Source organism: Dermacentor andersoni, chromosome 5 (genome assembly GCF_023375885.2).
Source record: "Dermacentor andersoni chromosome 5, qqDerAnde1_hic_scaffold, whole genome shotgun sequence".
Taxonomy (NCBI): domain Eukaryota; kingdom Metazoa; phylum Arthropoda; class Arachnida; order Ixodida; family Ixodidae; genus Dermacentor; species Dermacentor andersoni.
The window spans coordinates 189062432-189086879 of NC_092818.1; the positions used below are offsets into that span (position 1 = coordinate 189062432).

At 44.5% G+C, this 24448-nt stretch overlaps 1 protein-coding gene across 2 annotated transcripts; it reads right to left on the reverse strand.

Moving 5' to 3' along the window:
* Positions 1 to 2129: 2129 nt before the first annotated feature.
* Positions 2130 to 24179, reverse strand: LOC126532308 (acetylcholinesterase-1-like). 2 transcript variants are annotated; one of them, XM_050179994.3, is made up of 3 exons: positions 22525 to 24179; positions 3899 to 4048; positions 2130 to 2392 (listed from the first exon to the last, which is right to left on the reverse strand). In XM_050179994.3, exons 1-3 carry the CDS (start codon positions 24111 to 24113, stop codon positions 2200 to 2202), a joined length of 1932 nt encoding a protein of 643 aa, XP_050035951.1. In that variant the 5' UTR covers positions 24114 to 24179; the 3' UTR covers positions 2130 to 2199. The 2 variants fall into 2 exon arrangements, with proteins under 2 accessions (XP_050035951.1, XP_050035950.1); XM_050179993.2 differs by lacking the exon at positions 22525 to 24179 and adding an exon at positions 6503 to 8321.
* Between the last annotated feature and the right edge of the window lie 269 nt (positions 24180 to 24448).

Here is a 24448-nt window from a genome sequence, read left to right on the forward strand (position 1 = left end):
GTCAGCACCAGTAGAATGCATTACTTATACACCTTTGGTTTTAATGGTAATTGTAAGCTTCCAGTCAGGATCCGATAAAGTCTGCCGAATGCGCTCCAACTCATTTTTATTCTGTAAATTTCCTTCTCATGATTAGGGTCCCCTGTGAGGAATTGACCTAGGTAAACATACTCCTTCACAGATTCTATAGGCTTACTGGCGATCTTGAACTCTTCTTCCCTTGGCCAGATATTCATCCTTATCTTTGTCTTCTGCATATTAATCTTCAATCCCACTCTTACATTCTCTCTATTAAAGTCCTCAATCATTTGTTGTAATTCTTCCCCACTGTTACTGAACAGGACAATGTCATCTGCAAACCGAAGGTTACTCCGTCGATCCTTACTCCTAAGCCTTCCCAATTTAATAGCGTGAATACTTGTTCCAAGCATGCAGGGAATAGAATTGGAGACGTTGTGTCTCCTTGTCTTACCCCTTTCTTTATAGGTATCTTTCTACTTGTCTGGTGGACAGTTAAGGTAGCTGTGGAATCTCTATAGATATTTTCCAAGATATTTACGTAAGTCTCCTGTTCGCCTTCATTAAGTAATGCAATTATCAGCCGGTAAATTCGCAAGACATATCCACTTGGAACCAATTCTGGCAATATCATCAACTTCGAAAATTGTTCCACAATTGTACGACAAACTAGATTGGTGTTTCAGTTATTCATTGTCCTGTAATGCATAAAAAAGTGTTTTGTTGAAAAAGTAAAATGAATAACAATTCATATTACCTCAAATTCGACGGCGCTTATCTCATAACTATTGCTAGTTTTATAATTTGTTCCAAGTGTGTGTACCATGAGAACTTGCCTGCTTCAATTTGTTAGCTACAAAATATGCCCTAAAGTGAATGGTTAAAAAGTTGGCTAATGAAAGATTGCCAATTTATATGATATTGCGTTTCGATTTCTTATGCAAGTGATATCCGCTTGTTTAAGTAGTGCAGCTAAAGGATTATAACTACCCGCCTTGGTGTCTTAGCGGCTATGGCTGTGCGCAGCTGAGTTCAAGGACGCAGGTTCGAGGCCGGCAATGGCGGCCGCATTTCGATGAGAGCGAAATGCAAAAACGCTAGTGTATGGATTTAGGAGCACGTTAAAGATCCCGTGTGGTTAAAATTAACCTGGAGTGCCTCACTACGATCTGCCTGACTATCAAACCGTGGTTTCGGAACGTGAAACACCAGAACCAAATTAAAGTAATTGAACTGTACAACTGCATTATCTAGCACTGTCAGGTTTTGAAAATTTTCACCAAGAATGCATCTGGCTTAATATTGTTATCCTCTATTACGTCATAAAGCAGTTTTCTTCAAGTGGATGGATGGATGGATGCAAAACATTAATGAAGGTCCTGAGGTACGCGACTCAGCGCGCTGCGGGCCGCTCCCACGTTGGGACAGTCAGGCCATGCCCGACCGCCGCATCGTGGGCCCTCTGGACAGCCCATAGTTGCGCCCCGGCATCGGGCTCTTGATAGCGGAGAGCCACTTGTCCTCATTGATTTGTTCTGTGCCTCGTAACGAGGGGCAACGCCAGAACATATGGTCTAGGCTAGCAAAGTCATTGCAATGCCTGCAAGAACTTGTGGCATAAGTGACGGGATAAAGCTTGTGGAATAAAGCCAGGCTGGCATACGAGCATGTTTGCAATAATCTGAGGGTCAATGCCGACGCTCTATTTAACTTCTTGTGGGGAAGGGGAAAGTCTCTCCTGCCGAGATAAAAGTGCTGCCTAATTTCATTGTATGTGGTTGGTTGATCTCTGTTCTTCACCCCTGTGAGCCGGCGTTGGAGTTCTCCATGGTCGCGGAAAGCGAGACCTCGCGCCTTGGAGTGGGCCAGCTCGTTGAGGTTTGTGGGGCCTCTCATGATGGATCCCATGTGAGCGGGGAACCACGTCAGAGTGCGGGTCGCGATGCTTTTGCCATGAAAAAAAAAAATAATTTTAAGAAATACAACACGAACCATTTCCTCTGACCACTGAGTGAGATTATCTTGGATCTTTCGAGCAGTGTTGACAACTTGCTCTTGACCCCAGCCACCATCATCGCGTCGGCAGTCACTCTCAGAAATGAAAGAAAGGGTACATATACATCTTTTAAAGTACATCAGCGCAGTATCCTCACCGGTCTTCTGCTGTGGAAAATCCTCGCGTCAGAAACAAAATAACAAACAGGTTAAAAACATGGATGTAAACACGCCAGATGAGTGGATTATCGCTGGAGACGCAGACGCGATGTTCTCTTTGCCAAGGCCCGATATTTTCTTCTTCGTGGACGTGCGCATACTCGGCTTGGTGGGCTTAGCGCTGGCGCTCGGCGCGTTCCTAGTCTTTAAGGAGTCGTCGCTGAAACAGAGGATAGAATACTCGCATTAATTAGAAATGCATACTCTGCTTTCAAATTCTGTTACCAAAATTCTTTACTTAGCAACAACCTCATACAGTCCGAGTTGTAAAATTTCTCATTCCAGGAATAGCATAAAAAGTGCAGACGATCAAGCTTTTTATACCCGCTTAGTAAGTTCAGTCCTTTTTCCGACTTACTTAGTAGTACAAAATATATAAAGTCTCTACTTAAAGTCTTAATACTATGCAGGTATAGCAAGATGCTTAAAGGATAAAAAGGTGGCGGTCCGCATCTATTGTAGTTTACAAGATGGCCACTAAACTGCAGTAATTCTTATCCTAGAAACAGGTTAGTTCACGTTGTCAATAATTCAAATTTTGTAAACGAATGGTTTAGTTTAATATGAATACTGAAGTTCCGAGAAAATATTTCGCATTTGATTACTTTGTTACAAATTGATTTTAAAAAGTCGTGAACTTCTACTTTGCGAAAATTAGAACGTTAGCTACCAAGATAAGTTGTTATTTCTATGAACAAAAAGTTATGCCGATCCAATGCACATTTCTGTATCTATTTGAAGCGATACGTTAATTAGAATGTTAATTAACATGTTGCAAACCTTTCATCTTCGGAAGCGTGCTTTGCAGCATAGCTATCACGTGCCTCTGAAAAACAGGAAAACTCCAACCACGTGAGTCACGTGATCCAGGAGACCGCATATTACACTATCTATTGGATCGGCCCATTTCTCATCACGCCATCTCCGGCATAAGCTCAATTTACTATAACACTATCTCAAAGGCTGGCCCATCTTGCTCGGCCCATCTTAGCCGGCCTAGCAGAAGCTGTAGCAGAAAGTTATACTTTGATAAAGGAATGATACGCTTAAAGGCGTACATTTGTTGCAGTGAAGATATTTCGGTACCGCTTGTCGTTTCATTGCGTAATTCGTAGAGAACAAGGACGGCTTGCGCAAACATTTAATAACGAAAATAATAACAAATTTACGAACTCGTTCTTTTGCGGTCTAGGCGTTGTCTATGAAACATACAGGAACGCGTTCTCAAATTCGTTATTATTTTCCTTATTAAATGTTCATGCAAGCTCCTCCAGAGCCGGTTACCGGCACATCCGCAGGGGTAGCACATGCAGGGCGAAATATAAGTCAATTCGTTATTTGAGTGCCGTCCTGTGTGTGAGCTATTCGGCCAGACAACAGCAGAAACACCCGGTAGCCAGGGTCAGTTAAATCCGGGACGGTTCGCTTTGAAACATTTCCCAGTTAGTACTCTGCGATTGCTACCACTTTACTCCGTGTGAAAAAGGAAAAGCGTTTTTGCCTAGCGAAGCAGGCAGCTGATTCCGGGCACACATCTTCTATATTCAAGGGCACGGCTCTGCATTTTATGTTGCGCCCCACTGTTAAAAAGAAAGCGCTAATTACTGTCATCTTAATCACGAATTGTTTTCTTTCTATATTTGGAGAATTATTTCATTTTGTTTACCTTTTGTAGAGCAGTGGTTTCCAAAACTTGCAACGTTCTCGTTTCATCTCTCGGACAACGGTGTAGTTGTTGGGCTTGAGCACGAGCATTTGGGGATCTTCTATTGTGTACTCGGGCCAGTCGACATTCGAATGAGGAATGACCGGTTTCCTGCAGTTCGAAGTGAGAACATTCAAGTATCCGAGAGACGCAAACAAGCATCACATATGCGTAACTGCGCGCACCACTGGGCTACTAAAGTATGCAGAACCGCCTGGGTAACCTTCGGCGCTTGCAAGTGACTGCGTGTAATCAGAATCGCAAACATTGCTTCGTCAAGAAGCTACAAAGGCCGATGCACCGAAGTAGTTCGCATTCACTGCTGAACAGTAGACGGCGCGGCGCACACATAGAAGTCCCACTCTAGAAGCAGCGTGATAGGTATTAAATAAAGCAAACTTAGCACGCGTAGTAAGTAAAAAATGGCACCATCTAATGGAATGTCGCACAGGAAAGCACAGAAAATAGAGCTAAAAGCATAAACTTGAATATGTTGAAGTGTCTCTGTAGTTCATTATCACACCTTTGATTTACTGGCGCGGTGTTCGGAACACATAACACTACAAGGAAGTCTTGCAATGATGCCCACGAAACTCTAAATAAGAAGTACAGCAAATATGTACATGGCTAAGACTCCATCTATTTTTATGAGCGTCAACAGCTATAGGTCATACCCCCCTAAGTAAGCAAAAATGCAATGGCTCATCCCCCTCGTATTGCAGAGGCTACAAGCACTCACCAAAGTGAAGCGAAGAGTGCATACATTCATTGGAATGACACATGCAACGTACAGGACAGTGTACGTTTCAATAAAGGACAAGCTCATCATCAACAATGGCTCACGCCACCGTAAGCAATTGTTCATACCCCCGTAAGGCCGAGGCTACAAGCGTTCAGCAAGCAAGGCTGCAAGCACTCCGCCAATTTCCAAAAATAAGTTCGATATCTTTGGTCCAAATAGAACTCACACCACATAATAAACTGATAAGAAGAGAAACTACACTTTGACCCACGTCGGCCACGTCCACGTTCGCACTGCCCTTTCTTTGTCGGCGTTCCAAGCGATCGCGTATCTACTTTCCTTTCCTTCCGCTCTCCCGTGGTGCTGGTCCCGTCGAAACGTCACGCGTGTCTAGTTTCCTCCGGCTCCTCAGGGCGGCGGTCCCACCGTCCACGCGAATGTATATGAATATCATGGTAAATCAGTTTGTACTTTGGTTCAAAATTCTGTCACCTCTGTGTCCTGTGCTAAACGGCTTCGCATGGTCATCCGTCTTCACAGAGTGGAATGGCTCATTATTTTTTCAGTTATTAATTCAGAACAAGCAGTGGCGCATCTAGAGACACGCGTGAAAGAGTCCAGGATGCACACACAAAAGTTATGCATAGACATGCCTGTTCGTTCTAAAATCAAACGGTTATTCGCAATTTGTAAGCGTCATCAATTTCTTTTTGTGTGTTCTTAAACAGCGCGCGTGCGCGTAACAACGTATGAGCAGCAAGCCCCTATTGCCCCTTTAAGGTTTACCTTTTTTCTTCCGGTGCAAATGTAGCCGAGACGAAAGTGCGTGAAATGTGATTGATGTTCTTTGAAAATGAATTACGAAGATGAAGAAGAAAAACAGTTCAATCGCGGTAGCTTCCTGCAACATCAAATCGCTGTAGTTATGCTTAATATTTAGGCCCATTTCTCGTTGAAGTGTAGCTGTTCATACTGTTGGTTTCGTGTAGCTAGATACGCGTGCAAGTGCAAACAAAAACTGAACATGTGGAAAAACAAGAGAACATTACATAGCGTCCAGTTGTGGCGCCGGTGGGTTGCAGTTGCTCTCCTTGTTTCTAGTGTGTTACATCAAAGCGTTTCTCGCGTACTGATTTAGTTAAAGCGAAAGTTTTTTACAAATCCTTCCGAATGTTCATCACAAAAAATGCACTGTGCCTCTCTTGCGTCTCTTGAGACCATCTAACCTCCCACGCGTGAGGCGCGCGTATGCTGCTGATGTCGTGACAGCACCGCGACGACGCTGGCGGCGCCACTTGCGCGAGCAGCCTTGAGTGTCCGTACAGCTACAGTAAAATGTTGCGGAAACTTGTCAGTCCTTCAACATTACTGGCACGTTCATGACCCTGTCGCGTTATCTTGAAAAATTCCGTACCATAAGTGATCGTGAAGATTCGGCGCAGCTTCCTCCTCATTACAGTTCATTGTGTCCTCCATACACTCAGTATGTTGTTTTGCTGCTCCTCCTCTTTTACTTCTCCCCTACACGAAGTAAGCATTACATAAACCTAAGTGTAGAAGTTGAATGTATATCGATAATGCTGTACTAAAAGCAGCTGTGTTTCTTTGCGACTATAATTTATTCAATCATTTCTACAATTCACTTCACAAGCGCTTATAAGCGTAGAAAATAAAGAGAAGCAATAATTAGCCAGAATGTGACTGGTAGCTAAATAAAAATAAAGAAAAGACTAATTCGGGGTAATACAACGTCAGAATATGAGTAGTGTGACAGTGTAACAACAAACCGAGGTCACGTCGTTCTGGGCAGTGACCAGTCTCACCCTGTGGTCGCAAAGGAATTCCAGGCGCTAACGATTTCTTTCATGAAGCACTCGTCTTCGGAGCTGTAGTCCTGGGTTGCCAGGAATCTCTTGCCAATGTCGCCAAGCGGGTCGGTGTATCGGCTCTTGTCCTTGAGGAAAGGAAGCGAGCCAAGAGTGTAGAGCACATCCTCACCGTGCGCTACACCCATCCATTTAGGGAAGAAGCTGTGGGATCCCTTGTGCGCGAACACATACCGATATGTCTTGACGCCACTTTTAGATGTCGTATCCGCAAACATCTGCGCAGGGCAGTCGAAGAGTACATCGCCAATCATCTGACTGACAACGTCTCGGAGCTTTTCGTAGCTGATGTCGTCACTGACGTCACCGAAATAAGCGCTCACTATTCTGCGCGCTTGCACCATGGGAAGCCCGAGTACCTGAGTTATAACAATCGTGCACACTGTCGTGTACTCTGTCATAAGGATCTCCGCCAGATCTGGGAATGTCATGATGGCCAGATGGAAGAAGATCGCAGCCTCATTCTCCGTCGTTCCAACAATCAGCTCCTTGACATAGAGATTGCTCCAAGGCTCTGGAGAGGCAACTGAGAAAGGTAAGAATTCATCGTTGTCATTGGGCGCAAAGGTCTGCTGCACGATGTCAAGCGACTGGAGTTTCTTTATCAGTTCAGCGGGTTCCAGACTGCGCAGGCAGCTGATAGATTCGGTGAGCTGCTCGTCGAGCGTTCTCTTCAAGTCGTAGCAACCAAGAGTCCCAGCTATGCTGATGAATTTACCCTTTCCTTTAAAGTAGTCACCCAGAACAAGGCTCATGGGCGATCCGCTTTGCAGAATCAATCTTTGGAACAGCCCCTTGCTATGTGGTGAAGCAGCTTGAAGAGCCGCCGATATGGCGCCTGCACTCTGCCCGTCTACTGTGATTTCGTCAGGGTTTCCACCAAAGGCGGCAACATTCTTGTGCACCCATTTCAGGGCCAGGTTCTGGTCCCAAAAGCCAACGTTTCCGGGCAATTCGGAATGTTCGAGAGACAGGAATCCATGAAGACCCACCCGGTAGTTGAAAGTCACGTACACGATGCCTGACATGGCAACGGAATTGGCCGGATCGTGCATGAAGAGTGCCGAGTCCCCCCACTGGAAACCACCACCGTGAATAAAGACGACTGCTGGAAGCTTCTTCTTGCAGTTCTCCTTCTTACTATATAGGCAAGCAGATGAAGGCGTCCAAACGTTAATGTGAAGACAGTCCTCTGACGATCCGGAGTAGTTCAGTGATAGGCGTCCCATCAGAGGTATTGGAAGCTGACGGCAGGGCTTAGGTTTGTTCGAGGCGTTGTACACTCCCTCCCAATTAGCAATAGGTACAGGCTTTCGGAAACGATAGTCACCAATAGGAGGTTGCGCGTAAGGTATACCGAGATAGGCGTAGAGTTGCTTTCCGCCGACCTCTATTCTTTGGCCGGCCACCAGTCCCGAATTGATTCGCACGACAGGTGCATCACTTGCCAATGCCGTCACTGTCAACAAAAACAGCACATATATCTTCGCAATTACTGCATTAATTGGGCATATGCCCCGTCTGAAAACTACGAAAATCCCAGATTTCATGATTGGGAGGACAATGAGTCGCTCGTACCGACTCGTTCAGGTCCTAAGTGCACACTAGTGGTCGCTGAGTGGCGAAGAGCGGTTTATGGTGGCCAAGCACGCGTTTCTTTCAACATTACCCGCAGAAGCGCTCGCCTCTTTTCTTTTTCTTGGAAGTTATGTGGTTACATTGTTTATTCCCTCCGGCCTTGAGCTGTAGGTTTGGAAGCACGTGCATGCTTTAATAAGGCTCAGCCTGTGCCAATCGTTTCCCTAGAAAGTTGAAGCATTGCCAAAAGCTTTAGTCTGTAATTTTTGCTCCGAGTGCTACTTATTATTTTTTTCCTCCTTCTGTTCGTCAACAGTGCATTAAACTAAGCCAGATACATGGGATAAAAGAGCAATCGTGGGCGCTTTGTGCTTCTGGGTCGTTTCACTCCAAGCAGCCTGTCTGGTCTTCCAGGATCCCCGAGTTCACCAGTGCATAATGTTCGTATAAATGTAGAGTAAAGAAACGAGACTGAGTCGCTTCGCCAGCAACTTTCAAACAGCAAGCTGTTCAATAATCACTCGCAGACCGGAGTTTATGCGCAGGGAGATGCACGGAAGCTATAACTGCGACTATCTGAGGTCATTGAATCAACTGACTTCATGAAGTGAAATTGCTTGATTCACCGCAAGGGCAAAGAAAGACTGTCGTTAGCCAACTGTAAGTGCTTCAGCACATGTATTTGTGTGCGCTAAAGGAACAGAAGTCTCTATTGGGGAAGAAAACGTGCGCTGTTCATTCTAAGATGGGTGGAGACCGAAAGCTACGTTCATCTATACTAGTGAGCACTTGAGCACTGTAGAACATTACCGTCGTTACAGTTCCAAGAGCTGCGATTATGCTCCGGATGTGCATCCTGCATGCTGGCGCTCTTAGAGCAGGACTCACGCATATGTACGTAGGTTCGTGATAGATAGGACGAAGTGGGATGAAACTGAATAATTCTTTAAATATGGACAGCACGCTTTGCTTTCGACGATGCCGTTTTGACGGTGTGAGTAGTGATTGCGGTCTGAACAGTATGGCTCATTCACACTAGCGGCCCACAGAAATCGCGCGACCAAGTTGGTCGAAGGTTAAGGCGAAGTTAATTAAGGTACTGTTAATTAAGATATACGACCTTGCCTGTGGCATAATGTCCAAGCATCGGGCAGTGGCCTCAATGCTTTCGCATTCATTCATGTAGCAATAACTGAGTGCTCCATAAATTTTTTATTATGCCAGGTGACACGTAATGTAGCAGTAGCATAGGGAGTGGCACAAGGTATATAGAGAATGTTTGAGGAAATAATCGATAATTAAAGAGATGTAGGCTAAATTGCTAGAATGAAAAACATGTATGGCATACCTGATGAAATCATGCCACCTAGTAGACTGTTTGTCGCCGTCCCGTTTCAAATGTCGTCCCAATAAAGCCTCATCACCACCACCATCATCTTCATCGCATTGTTCCACTTGTCACGTGATGCGACATATGCTTGCGCGTAGCGTCGATACATGCACACTTCGCATTGCAGTTGAATATTATTACACTCGGTGGCAGGCCATGTAGCAGTCACATAGATAGGGGTGTAAGGTAGATAGAGAAGGTTTGAGGACGGAAATGAAGATTAAGGAGATGTATACGAAAATGCTAGAATAAAAAAACACGTACTGTATACCTGATTAAACCAAGCTCGCTAGGTGGCTGTTACCACCGCGTTTCAATGTGGGTGCCAATAAATCATCATCATCATCATCATCATCATCATCACCATCATCACCATTAGCATCGTATTGTGTCACTTGTCCCGCGATGTGACATGGACGCCGCGTAGCGTCGATACCTACAAAATTTGCATTGAGGCTATACGTTGTATTCCATCTGGTGTCCCGACGTGTAGCAGTTGCATCTGGGAGTTGCATGCTGCATGTAGCTTGACCTGGTTAACTGAAGCAGTCTAGGTGACTATTTGTCACCGCCCCGCTTCAAAGAGAGTGCCACTAAATCACCATCATCATCATCGGATCGTCTGGGTGGTTGAAAAGTGACTGCTTTGGGTCAGCCGCACGGCTGTTCGATCGCCAGTGTGAATAAGCTACAAATGTTAGCATATTCGTCAATAAGCCAATACTTTATAAGCTTATACGTTAATACTTCTCACGAACTTGCGACATCCGCTGCAAGTAACAATCTAGTTGAGTTTTATTGCCTAAGCACAGAGGAAGGAAATTTATCGCCGCATTTTTTTTTTACTTGCATTTCAGCCTGAGCAGTTGAATTCCAAGTATCAAGCTGCGCGCATGGCCCGTACATTAATTTACCGTTCTTCTGGTTTCCCCGACTACTTATATGGCAAGAGCAGCTCTGCCTAGAGTAATGGCATGGCGCTACCACATGTGATCATCGAAACACAGTACTAAAGAAAAATATATTTCAGCTTCGCCGTTAAACAAATTGATACATTGCTCTCACTTTACAAGAACGGTTCATCTGTCATTGTTTCATTTACTGGAAAGGACAACCCGCTTTATAAGAGAAGCGACTTATTTCAACTTTTTGTCGTTATTATTTAACCTAATCGCTATTTAGGTGAACTGGTAACTATTCGGGCCGAGACACATCGCATCCGATTCAACACAAGGCTCGTCAGAAAGATGGATGCTCAAAGTGGCAGTGGCTGTGAGAACATAATGGAACCTGGTCTAAAGTTGTTGGGAACGGCTGTTACTACGATTAGCATACTGGAGCAGATTACATATTATACAATGCTTAAGTAGTGTTGAGTCATAGGCATAAGCAATTGACACAAGCTTAAGCTAGGGTATCATATATAGATCGCTTTCAACGACAGTGGCAAGTATTCGACAGATGTTTCCACCTGATGGTGATTAAGCCTTGTAATGCGTCCAGGAGAGGGTGCTTGATTACTAATTCCAATCCTCGAACTACCTTTTATCAAAAGCCCCGGCTTAAAAATTGAGCTGGCGTTGTTTGTGTTTAGGCGTAGAGGGCGTATAGAAATGCAGGGGAGTTCACCAATGGTGGCGTTGGCTATCCTGTACGAGAAGTCTGGTTAAGGGTATAGAAAGGAAAAGAGATAGGAGCACAAACAAAGCCAATCTCATGTACAATCTAGTGGTACCAGGCAGGGTTCTGAAAGTCAGTTATGTAGGTCGTAGATCTGACCTCAGAGAACTCAGCAGCTCAAATATAGCCTTCAGTGCAGAATTTCTGCGGGAGCAGTGACCTAGATCTTTCTATTCTAATAGCGGACGATTCTCCAGTATATCAAGCATACGAAACATGTGGTCCTGTCAATAATGAATCTGGCGGTTACTGGCACGAAAACGCGCAGGAATACCAGCATTAAGTATAATGTATTTAGGGGCCAGTTGGTTTGCTCCAATTACTGATTGCCAAATGCGCAAAACTGAGAAACCGGACACTACACAACAAGAGACACACAGAAAAATAGAGTGCAATCTTTCTGTGTGTCTCTTCTTGTGTGGTGTCTGGTTTCCCAATTTCGCGCATTTGGCAATAAACGCTAGCATATGCTTCAAAACAGAAAGGCTATGCATTCCAATGCTTAATATATTGAAATACTACCGTTTAAGTGACGCGAGCTCAGACAGAGACACATGTATTTCCATGTCTGTCTTTGTACGTGACGCTTAAGAGGAAGCTTTAGCTCGGGTGCTCCTATGTAAATACATGTAAAAGAAGAATTCGTTTTTCTCGGCAACCAGTGCACCAAATTTGACGAGGTTTGTTGCATTTAAAAGAAAAACTTAAGTTCTAGTGACTGTTGGTTTCGAATTTTTCAGTTAGGTTGTCAAATATTTATTAAAAATTTGCAAAAACCGAAAATTTTCAAGAGATGAAAATATCAAGTGTACAACTCATTGACTCAACAACGAAAAATGATAATACAATTCGGTGAATTGAATCTAATAGTACACCTAAAGCGGACAAAACTGATATGTTACACATGAATATAAAAAGATTAGTAATATGGAAATACAGCTTTTGCAAAACCCTTGTAACCAACGTAACAAATTCACATAAGATATAAAATGACATATTCAATTTGTCCGCTTTGAATGATCTAATGGATGCCGTTTACAGAACCGCGATATCTATTCTTGAAGCAGAGTTATGAATTTGTAAACTTCGTGCTTCTATTTTTTTCAAGTGGTCGAATATTTGAAAATCTTTTTAACAAAATTCGAGCCCTGAATCGAAATTCCACTTCCAATAGTCACTAGAATTTAACTTTCAATCTTAAATGCAAAAAATTTCATTACAATCGGTCCATGGGTTATCTCAGAAAAAAACGTTTTTGCGTTTTACACGTATTTGAATAGGCCGCGTCGGAGTTGGGCCCGAGCTAAAGCTTCCTCTTAAGCGCTATGCCTCCAGTGTCCAGGTAGAAGAAAAGCGCCTGGAGGAGATGCCACGCAGCGTGGCAGAAATCATGGACCGCTGGCGTTGAAAAGAGCATAGACAACCCTGTCTCAGCGCCAAAAGATGACAAAGAAGTGTCTGGTGACCTATACATGCCTTTTGAACGTCGCTATTGGACAAATAAAAGGTCAGCGTGCCAGAAATTACAGCTTAAGTGATCGTGTGTACAAACATTAGAAAGAACTCGGAAGCAATATTTTTGTAACTTGTTTGAACAGTAATTAGCGTACGTGATGCAGTCCTTTACAAAGGGTGGGGGGCCAGAGACCGTATTTTCTTAAGTTTTGACTGGTTGCCCGGATGATTTCATTTTGTTCTCGCAACATGCCCAGATAATGGCTCTGGCTTTTGGCTCAAGGTCACTTGAAGGTCGCGGACAACGGGAGCTGAAAGCATTTCAGTGATTAAAACAGAAAACAAATGCACTGTGCTCTTGGAACGACCGATGTGAGTTCACATCGGTAAATCATGAGGGGGCACTGACAGCTGATAGTCTCTAATAACAGTGCGCCCCACGATCAAGAGCATCAAACGAACGCATTCGCTAAAATGCTCTCGGTGAATGGGCGATCTGCTAAATGGAATTCACAGGGTGCTCTTAAACCACGTTCTTGGCATCTTTTCTGAATGTATGCTTTCATATGCCTACACTTTTGGCGTGTAAGGTACTTTGAATAAATAAATAAATAAATAATTAAATATATAAAAAACACATTCTAGAGTATGAAAGGACGTCGTTCTGCGACTTAATTTATATATCTATTTTTTGCCCTCTCAACTGACACGAAATGAGTGCTCTTGAGAGGAGTGAGCATCGCAGGAGCGCAAGAGCACTTATACAGCCACGCCTTCCCCGTACATCGCGGTTTATGAAGTCCATAGAATGGAAATTGTGGGAGTGTTACTTTTTGCAAAGTGTGTATTCATTTGTAGGTGAATTGTTTACAGCACACCTAATGTATCTATATAGTCCTAGTCAACAAAATGAAACATCCTGAACTGGCCATTTGTACCGTACAATAATTTTATTTATGTGGACATCTCTTAATGTGTAAGATCAAGCCTACCCAGACATCGTACAGCCGTATTCTTGGCTCGTGAAGCAATATTTATGTATACTTAAAATGTCAGAAGTACTGAGCGCCTGATATAGATGCTGACGATGGTTGGAGACGCACGCCGTGTTTTTATGCACTCGGCGACATGGCAGTCTGCCAGGCTTCCATGTAAATTTCGCTGGCATAGCAGTTCCTGTTTGCAATTAAGTACGCTCACGTTGATTAACAGTTGCACGCTAGCTTCGCCGAGCAAACAAAAAGACCGGTTTATATCATAACCTATCTATCCGAGCAGGGAGTATTTTCAGTCTGTTGCGTTTGCCTACTGGGCATTAGGGAAGGGGAAGTTCGGCGAGTTTGTAGCAAAACACTTTTTGATAAGCATGAACGCCACGAATCGGAAATATAGCAAAGGACAAAGCTCAGAGAGTTTCTTTCGTTGTCATTTCTTTTGTGTAACGCTCATGCTTAAAAAATTATTGTTTAGCGTCTCTATTACCAGTATGCTCACTTGCACGGCTGGCGGAAACATTTATTTATTTATTTATTTATTTATTTATTTATTTATTTATTTATTACTTAGTATTTAGTGCTGATGTCGATCTAGCAAAGGGCATTTACAGGAGTGGAACGGTGATTAAGGAAAGCCTATAGTGATAGTACTAATACTGATAGTGATAAAGGAAAGCGGTATAGTGATGCTGGGCTACGTAACACTTGTTATTTTTGTGAAGGAGCCTTGACCGAAGTTGTAGTTTAAGAGTAATGAAGTAACCGAACAATTCAGCATGTTCGAAAAGGTGCCTGTAGCAAGATAATCGTTCGAAGCAGCGTCTTTCGATCTCGGAATGATTTCTGTTTCTGCGTTTCCTAATGTGGGACCTTCAAAACATCTCTAACGACTGGATTTAACAACTGGTGAAATAACCTCAGCGAATTTGCACTTGAGCTATTTTTCGTTGGCATCGTTTTAATTTATGCTTTGCCGTTCCCATGAATTATACGATCTAGCAATCACGCGGTATTCACGAATATTTCATAAGGCTGGAAGGATAGACTCTTTAGTGAGGCTTATGAGTTCTTTTTTTTTCCCAACCCACCAGATGCATGCTTTTCCAAGATACATCGTTGTAGAACTGAGGGCTCTCTCTCTCCCTCCTTTCCTCTTTCTATTCCCCTTTTCCTCCCCCAGTGTATGGTAGCAAACCGGGTACTCGTCTGATTGAACTCCCTGCCTTTCCTGTCCTTGCTCTCTCTCTCTTTCTCTTTCTCTCTCTCTCGTTGTAGAATAGTATGCGGCCGGCGAAGATAAACGGTAAAATATGGCAACTATTGCTTTGGGCGTCTTAGCATCTCCCGCTCCCTAAGACAGAATTAGTTCTAAATAAACTTTTTCCGAAGACTAGAATCAGCGTAAAAACGAGAATGTACGGTGAGCGAAACAACACGGGTGTTACCCTCCATCATCCTGTTTGCGCTGTGTTTAGTATTCCAAAATTGTTGCAACTCTCCCAGCTCTCCATTGTTCTGCAGGTAAATAAACTTTAGTTAACACCTGTTTTATGTTTGTTAGAGCGCAAATACACAGGCTCATTCAATGCGCTTAATGAATCCCTGAGATGTGATTTGAACAGAGTAGATACTAAATGGCTGTTTTGCTTCATATGACGGGGCACCAAGGATCGAAAGCATGGCATTGCATGATATGAGTATCCCAGCAGAGTATAGGCACTCAATTTGGCACGGAATCGCAAACTTACTTATTGACTGCTACAAGCAATTGAAAAATTTTAAAAGCCCAATTTATTTCCTTATTTCCCGCATGGGGATTTTGTTCACGCACCGTCATGTTAGGGAACACGTAGTCGGGCTTCAAGAGGAAAACGTATTTAAGCTCCGTACTCTCAAGCGATTCTTTACTCGACAGCCGCTTTGACTCCCCAAAGATGATCATCTCCACTGCAGCTTGTCACCGTGCGTCCACAACATTCCAGAGCACTTTTCGAACTAAAATGTCGTACCCACTTGGCTGTCAGCGTCTATACGAAGACAATTGACTTTCCAAAAACGCGGTTAGTGCGAAGACTCTTCACGGTTCGAACAAATGAAGCGAGCGTTTCAGCGCAGTCAGTACTCAAGCCTGAAGGCGGCGCTGTCGTGCATTCAGTAGAGCCAAGAAATGCGTCGAGTTAAGACCCGATTCTGAATGTCAGGGTATAAATGCGAGTACAAAATACGAAACAACCGTAAAACTCACGGAACGTCGTTGAATAACAGTTGCGAACTTGAACCTTACTAATGTTTTATGATTTGCGGTTAGTGCCTCTTTTACATAGCTGATTCAATATACCGACTGTCCCAGTTAACTTGGACGAAGATTTTAAAAAGGAAACCCAAGAGCTATAGAGGAATCGTGCCGACTGCATAGTAGCTGTAGTCGTGTGTATTTACAGCCAGTACATTTTCATCGCGAAGTATTATTTCATTAATTGCATTTATTAATGAGCTTTTTAATATTGCTTGAATCGCAAACATATCAATTACAGAGTTGTAGGGCGCCTCAACCCGAATCAACATTTCTTTCCTGCTCAGCTTCGCCTCATTTGTTTTTCCGAGAAAAAACAAAAGCGTGCGAAACATCCAAAATACTAAATAGAAACGCGCTCGCATGCCGCTACTCAAACGCTCCCAAGTGAATAGCCGCAGATACACGGCTTTACTAGCGGCGGCAGCTCGATACAAGGTTTCACGCTATGTGATGATCGCTGCATCATGGGAACGCGCCGCTGACGCATTGATAAGCATAGCGAAGCCGTAAGGGAGGGGGGGGGGGGGGGGGGGAGTGATTTCGAAGCCGAGAAACCGTAACGGCGCACCTGGGACTGTAATTTTACGCACTCATCTTGTTCTGTAAATTGGCGCGCCTGGAACGCATGTTCCTTTTGTTCCCTTTAACAATAGAAAGAAACCTTGCGCACGCTATGTCCATCTGATGCGTTTTGGCGGATCTGTACGGCCAGTGTATGCTGTTGTTGATTACGTAAATCATTTTTGCTTGACGTGTCAGTGCGTAGATAATAACGGGAGATCTCAACGGTACCACGCCTGTGACCTGCTCTTCAAGAAAACAGTCATGCCCTTCATGAATGATCAGAAGGCTAAAATGATCCTGGCTTGGGGGGGGGGGGGGAGGGGGGGGGAGGGCGCACGGCAACAAGAGGAACGCAGCCAAGCTATTTCAGATGTGGCCTTGTGGAGGACGCCTTAGTCCGTCAACAATACTTAGAACGTACGAAGTCCTTTGCGAGACGGGTAGCTTTACCGGAAATTTACACAGGACTGCGATGGTAGTTTGAGAAGCGGAAACGGATGTTTTGGCATCCTTTGCTGCTAACTCTCACAGTAGCGTGCGCGACACCACTGCGGGGATGGGAACTTCGAGGCCATCAATATGGAGGAGCTTAAAAAAACATTATATGCAGCACACGTATCACATCTTCATCAAAAACTTAAAGGCGGAAATCGTGAAAGCATACTTGACTTTGCCAATTGGATTTTCACGAAATGTGAAGAAATGGACTTTCTCACTCAGGTGCTTTGGACGGATGAGGCTAATTTTTCCAGAAACGCACAAGTTAATCTTCACAACGCGTACTACTGGAATGATAAGAAACCCTACCAGTTGGCACAAACACGACACCAATACTAGTGGTTGTTTAATGTGTGGTGCGGTATTTTTGATGGCATCACCATCGGACCCATCTCTTTTGACAACACACTAACGACGCTACGCTACGTCAACGACATCCAAGAGAGCTCCATGAACGACGTTTGTTACAACGTTCCACTTGCGCACCTTCGGAACATATGTTTTCAACACGTTGGTGCTCCTGCGCATAGTGGTAGTCAGTCTCGAGCGTGACACTACAAGCTTTTTCCTGAACAATAGATTGGCCGGCACGGACCTGTACCCTGGCCTGCAAAGTCGCCGGACATGACACCGCTGGACTTCTTTGTTCTTGTGCGGCTACGTGAAAGATCGCGTGTATAGCAGCGAAACTGCCACACCGGGCTCCCTAAAGGCAAAAATAAGCAGTGTGCCGCGAGATTACAACGTCGTCATTTGGTCAAAGCTGCAACAGCACAAGTGTTGGAAAGAAGCAAGTTCTGTATTGCTTCAGACGGGGACCTGTTTGAGCACGTGCTATAAGTGGCAGTGGAAAATAACTGCTCAAAACTGGTTTAAAATGTGACTGTTCATTTCACTTTCATGATGTCATCCTGTCCTTACATAAAAAAAGCTTGCTACAAAGAAGTAGGTAAAAAAACTGCTTTGTTCTGCCTCTTTTTCGGAGTTCAAAAGACTGAAAAGGCAGATGGTTAAACCAGTTGCATCTTTGGATGTTTCTTCGTGTGCGGCTGAGACGCCTTACGTGCTTCTGGATTATTTTTTATTGAAATAAACTCCTGAGTATCTCTTTTTCTGTTCTCCCGAGATCTGCCTTTCTTTTTCGTGCTCTTTTGTGCACTGTTTCTTTTTAACATTGGTTGATTTTTTTTTGTACCTTTGTTTCATGATACGCGAAGGTTAAAGCTATCCCGAGTGCCTCATGATGGAGCACAACATTTTTGCGTCCACAGAGGCTGACGCTTGTCGCACAACGCTAGTTAGGCAGCGAAACCTCTTGAGCCATCCTACACGACGAAGCCTTATACGATGCGGCGATAAATGAATGCAGCCGTATATCTTTCAAAGGTTGCTTGGAAGCGCTTGAGTAGGGGCGCGTGAGCGCACATCTATTTAATATTTCGCGTAGTTCGCGGGCTTTTGTTATTTCATCCAAAAAACAACCAGGACACTTCAGCACGAAGGAAGGAAAAAGTGGAGAAGGAAAGGCAGGGAAGTTAACCAGTTTAGCTTAACCGGTTTGCTACCCTACACATGGGAGAGGGATGGGGGCGATGAAAGATGGGGAAGGAAGAGAGAGAGAGCACATAGCACAGCACACACACATCGTCCGTTAGAGTCCATCAATCTGGCATGTTACGTGATATCACTGTCACAGCCGCTTGTCCAATCCCGTCTCTTTCAAAAACCGAAGTAGTCCCTTCGTCGCCTTCACCTGCGATGTCTTCTGTCGTCGCCTGTGCTGAAACAACTATCTCTGCTTCTTCTGCACGAGAGGTACGCGGACAGTGAACACATTTATACTGATGGTTCCACAAACGTCCAGTGTTCGTCCGGTGCTGTGGTTGTCCCAGCAAAAGCTATTACCATCAGCTTTAGGACTGACCACCCTACAACATCGACATCTGCTGAACTAGCTGCTCTTCGCGCTGCACTTTGTTTCGTCAATCGGGAGCCACCTCGACAATGGTCAATCTTCAGCGACTCTATACTAGTAGCTCTGCGTCGCGGACCATTCGAACAACTCGTATTCGATATTAGATGCCTACTCCATACATCACAGGAGAAAGGACACTACGTAACGTTTCAGTGGCTGCCAAGTCACTGCGGCGTCACTGGAAACGAAGACGCCGATAATGCCGCTCGGGCAGCTCTTGAAGACGCACAAGAAGAGGCCATACCGCTTTCGCGATCCGACGCAGCTAGCAGACTTCGAGTGCTTGCACAGGAGATCACGCTCTCTCTATGGTGCACACCAAACAGCCAGACCAACCCGAGCAACCGTCAATACCATCTGCCCTCTTTGATGGATATCTACATGCCAACTGGACTCCGCCGAAGAGAGGCGACTCTGCTTTATCGCTTATGGCTAGGGGTGGCTTTCACGAAATCATACTCATTTCGCATTGGTATGGCCGACGACGCTCTCTGCAATGCCTGTCTTTGCGAGGAGACGCTGGAACACATTCTGCGCGACTGTCCTGAATATAATGTTCAGCGACTGTCCCTGGCATCCGTTCTAGCGCACCTTGACACTAGACCATTGTCCCTCGACACGATTTTCACATGTCGCCGACAGAAGCACGAAATAAATGCTTGATACAGGGGTTATTTAACGTGCCCTGCAACATTTTCAATTGACATGTTTGCGATTCAAGGGATAATTAAGAAGTTCACAAATTTTAAGCAATTAATTAAATAATTAAAATAATTAAAAAAATTGTGGCTGTAAGTACACACGACTGCCGCTACTGTACAGTCGGTACGATTTCTCCGGAGCTCTCTGATGTTTTTTTAATTTTGTTTGTGCACATTCAACACTGCACGAGTGATGCCGTAGCTGGCACATAGAATTCAATATCAGTAAACGCAAGGTTATGCAAATTTCTCGTGCTAACATTGCTCATCCTCCCTGTCTAATAAATAACCAACCATTAGAATAAGTAACATCATACAAGTACCTAGGTGTCCATATAACCAACAACTTATCTTGGGATTAAGAACATATGAAATCTAAAGCCAACCGCACTCTAGGTTATCTCCGAGCTAACTTCTTACACTGCCATCTTCCGCTAAACTACATTTTATACACTACATACGTTCGGCCACAGCTTGAATATGCGTCAGCACTGTGGTACCCCCCCGCCCCGCTATGTGATATTAACCCAAAACATCAAGGCAATACAAAACCGCGCCGCCCGTTTTATCTTATCTGATTTCCTCAGAACATCCAGCTTAACCTCCATGAAAGCATCATTACAACTTCTTTCACTTGCCACTCGCAGGCAATATTCCCGTCTTCCTTTTCCGTAAGAATTACTATCATAAACCATATCTGTTTTTATTGTTGATACATGCTGCACCTTCCATATCAGTGCGCCTCGATCCCCGTCAGAAAGTTAACGTTCCCAAAAGTAACACAGCTACCCATTCATTGTCATTTTCGCTAAGACTGCAAGAGATTGGAACTAGCTTCTTAGGTCTAAAACGGGCATCCGTGACCCCATACGTTTTAAAAATGCCTTAGCAGTTGGTTAGCTGGTCTTTAACCATTGTGTAACTCCATTCTCTTCATTGTATTTCTGCGTGTTGTATTATATATTTATTGTATATATTATTGTAATTATGTGCCTACTTGCTTTTGTATTGCTGCTATATTGTTTAACCCGTGTTATTTTCTCAATTATTGCTTGCCTATTATGAGACTGATATGTTCATGTACGATTGCCCATCCCCTCTGTAAAGTGCTGTTAAGTGCCCTGAGCGTAAAATAAATAAATAAATAAATAAATAAATAAATAAATAAATAAATAAATAAATAAATAAATAAATTGGGACACCCGCTACAGACGATGCCGGCGCGCTCAGCACGATATCTTCAACGAATGCTGCTTCATTGGTATTTGTTTCACACAGTGATGAGTGGATGGCATGGCTTGGCTGTCGTACATGTGACACTGTGGGCAGATGTGCAGCAAATTTGCATTATGGCAGTCCAAATGTAGTGCGAACCAATGGCCTGTGTGAGTAGCCTATCCTTTTTCATCGTTGCCGATGTCATTATGAAACTCCACACTCTGTATGTAGAACTGAAAGCTGCAAATGCTACATATTAAAGTGTTTGATATCTTGTTACTGCCATCGCCTGGATTCCTCATCATTCACACAGAGTGAGAAGTAACCACGCTCTTAGCGTCGCCTTGAAGCAAGTTCTAGTTGCTAAAGATAACACAATTCCTTTGCACATTTAGTTCAGGTTCAATGTCTTCTGTGAATCATATGCTACAACCTATTTAGTGCAACTGAGGTACTTGGTATCTTTTCTAACTTAGACCTTCAATTCTTTTCACGTTCTTACACTAGGCAGACCAACTTTTCCAACAGGGCCTCTTTTCCCAATTAAGGTAACCAACACAACGTTTGCGTCAAGTAGTGCTAACAGCGGCGTGGGCTTCAATATTTTCGTTGTTCTTCTCAGGGCCTGGAGGCAGAGCTGTACCAAAGAAACGCTACCGAAGCTATTATCAGGCAACCGCTATGCCACTTGTAATATATACGCACCATAACATGATGCGTAGCGGCGCAGTTGCCTGTGACTCGACTGGAAAATGTTACTGCAGTCCACGTTAACTTTCGGTAAGAAAACAAAATTACGAAAACCTTCAAACTCCGCGTCTGTCATCGTAATATAACTACTTAAACAGTGACGACTGTCTGCATAAGTGAAATTGCCCACTGTGTGAAAGTCGTTTGTGCGGCCAAAGAGAGGTGCAAGAAAGACGCAGAGACAACGAAACAAACGCACCTAAACATAAATGCCTGTGTATGGCTTTTTCATGGTCACCTTGATGTGTTTCTTGCGCCTTTCCTGGCCAAAAATTTAAACCGTTCAGGCTAGCTCAGCTTTCAGCCCCTTTGAGAAGTTACCATGCTAAGAATGCAGGTTTCGTGACGGGAAAAACCAAAACTGCAGAGAAAGAAGGCCAGTGCGTGCAGAGAATAAGGACAGTTTGACTTGTCAGAGAATCAGCTCACGCGTCATATACCCGAGCTTCTAGGTCGAACAATCTGCGCACTGATGAAGGAGGACGAGACTCATGACCTGCTTAAATGATAATTGTCAGGCAGTATTGCACAATGCACTCCGGCTCAGGATTTAAGGGAGAAATTTTGGAACGAATTGCCATTGTCTGCCTCAAAACTAAGAAATGACGACCTGAAGCGGGAAAATTGATCAAATAAACTGACAAATAAGCTCCCCAGCTGTGCCTGCTTTCTTTACAAATACCGTTGATAAATTCAAATAAAATCACTAAATCAACCAATCGACTGATTGATCGATCGATCGATCGATTGATTGATTGATTGATTGATTGATTGATTGATTGATTGATTGATTGATTGATTGATTGATTGATTGATTGATTGATTGATTGATTGATTGATTGATTGATTGACAGCTCACCCAGCCTTGGCAAAGCAGGAAACAGCACTGACGATATGTTCCATCATCTTCTCTTCTTGGGTCGTGTAGTTCTTCGACATCATCATCTCAGCTGCTACTTCTGCCATCGCTTCGATTTTGTGGGCAGTGTCATTCAAGAACGGGAGCGATCCGAGCATGTACATAGTTTCTTCTGAGTGAGCGACGCCCATCCACTCCGGCCAAAAGCTGTACGATCCGCGGTGAGCGAATAAATAACGATATGTGTTCATTCCTTGCTGAGACGTTAATTCGCTCATAAGTTGAACGGGACAGTCAAATACAGCATCTCCCAGCAGCTCGCTGAATAGCTTTCTGACTTGGTGCTGAGTGTGCTCAATTTCCGGATCTCCAAAGTACGCTTCGACTATGTGCCTCGCCTGTGAGACGGATATGCCAAACATGGGCTGCATAGCCAGCGTAATGGCAAGTCTGTAGTCTGTAGACAGTATCGCACGAAATCGCGGAGATGCGTATTCTAAATTGTCCAAAAGCAGCGTTCCCTCGTTTAACACATTTCCGAGCAAAATTTCCTTGATTGGAATATTCTTCCATGTATCTTCCGAAAATGGGCTCTCAGGGAAAAAATCGTCGCCGAACGTAGGCACGAACACTTGCACCATAGGGTCTTCACTTTCCAGTGTCTTGAATATGAAATGGGCGTCTAATCTTTTTAAGCACGCCACTGCGTCACGAAGCTGGTCGTCCAGGGTTCTTTTGAAGTCGTAACAGCCCAAGGTACTTACAATGTTTACGAACTTCCCTTCGCCCCTGTGCGAAGAGCCAAGAATCATTGACAGTGGTGCACCACTCATCATGACGGCTCGCTTGAACAGTCCTTGGCTATGCGGGGACACGGCGTGTAGAGCCACACTAATACCGCCGGCACTTTGACCCATGAGCGTCACTTCGTCCGGGTCACCACCAAAGCTTGCGATATTGGCGCGCACCCATTTCAGTACCAGGTTCTGGTCCCAAAGGCCCAGGTTGCCTGGAAATTCTGGTCTTTCTAAGGACAGGAAGCCCAGGATGCTCAGCCTGTAGTTGAACGTGACGAACACGACGTCAGACAGGGAGACAAAGTTCGCCATATCGTAAACGAACAGCGCCGAGTCGCCCCATGTGAATCCACCGCCATGGATGAACACGATTACGGGTCTCTTGGCCTCGCATCCTGTCGAACCGGAACAAATTGAAGACTGTCTCCAGACATTTACGTAAAGGCAGTCTTCGGAAGCGCTGGAGTAGTAGTCGAGAGGCGCGCCGTCAAGCAGGCGCAGCGTAGTCTGCCAACAAGGAGACGGCATCTTTGTGGCTCTGTACGTTCCATTCCAGGTTGCGGGCGGTCGCGGCCTTTCGAAGCGCAGGTGACTGGTAGGAGCTGTGGCGTACGGTATACCGAGGAATGCGTCCACATTTGCTTCCTTCATCTTCATTCGCTTTCCCACGACAAGACCCGTGTTGGTGCTCACAATGGGTTCCGAATTTGAACTGTACACAAGGGGCACAAAATTTGCCCCGACAACAAGCGCCGCTGCGAGGCTCCACGCGCAAAGTGAGTAGCGCGCCATTTAGAATTCTCATAAAACAGCCTTTGCTCCTTTGATTCTTCGCTCGAGTGCGCCTTGCAAAAAAATACCCTAAGCGGAATGGCTCGGCAAAGCGCCCTCGACGGGTGAAACCGCGCTTCCTCGTAAGCTGTTTCGTATGCTGCTCGTTTCTATTTTTGCCCTCACCTAGACGGCACAGGTAGCCTACACTTGCGGGCTATCTGTAACCTTGGTGCCGCTTTCCATAGAGTGAATATTGCTACTTGCGGATATCATAGCACCATTTGCGACTGCTGTTGCACGTTACACAATGGTTATTCCGCATACTCTGCTAATGCGTACTTCCTCGTTATTGC

Excerpts from the sequence above, each read along its gene's own strand:
- LOC126532308 (XM_050179993.2), bottom strand. The coding sequence starts at position 8,115 with ATGAAATCTGGGATTTTCGTAGTTTTCAGACGGGGCATATGCCCAATT. Across the intron at positions 4,049-6,502 it reads AATTCCTTTGCGACCACAGG|GAAACCGGTCATTCCTCATT; the intron begins GTGAGACTGGTC and ends TTCGAACTGCAG. Across the intron at positions 2,393-3,898 it reads AAACCACTGCTCTACAAAAG|CGACGACTCCTTAAAGACTA; the intron begins GTAAACAAAATG and ends CCTCTGTTTCAG.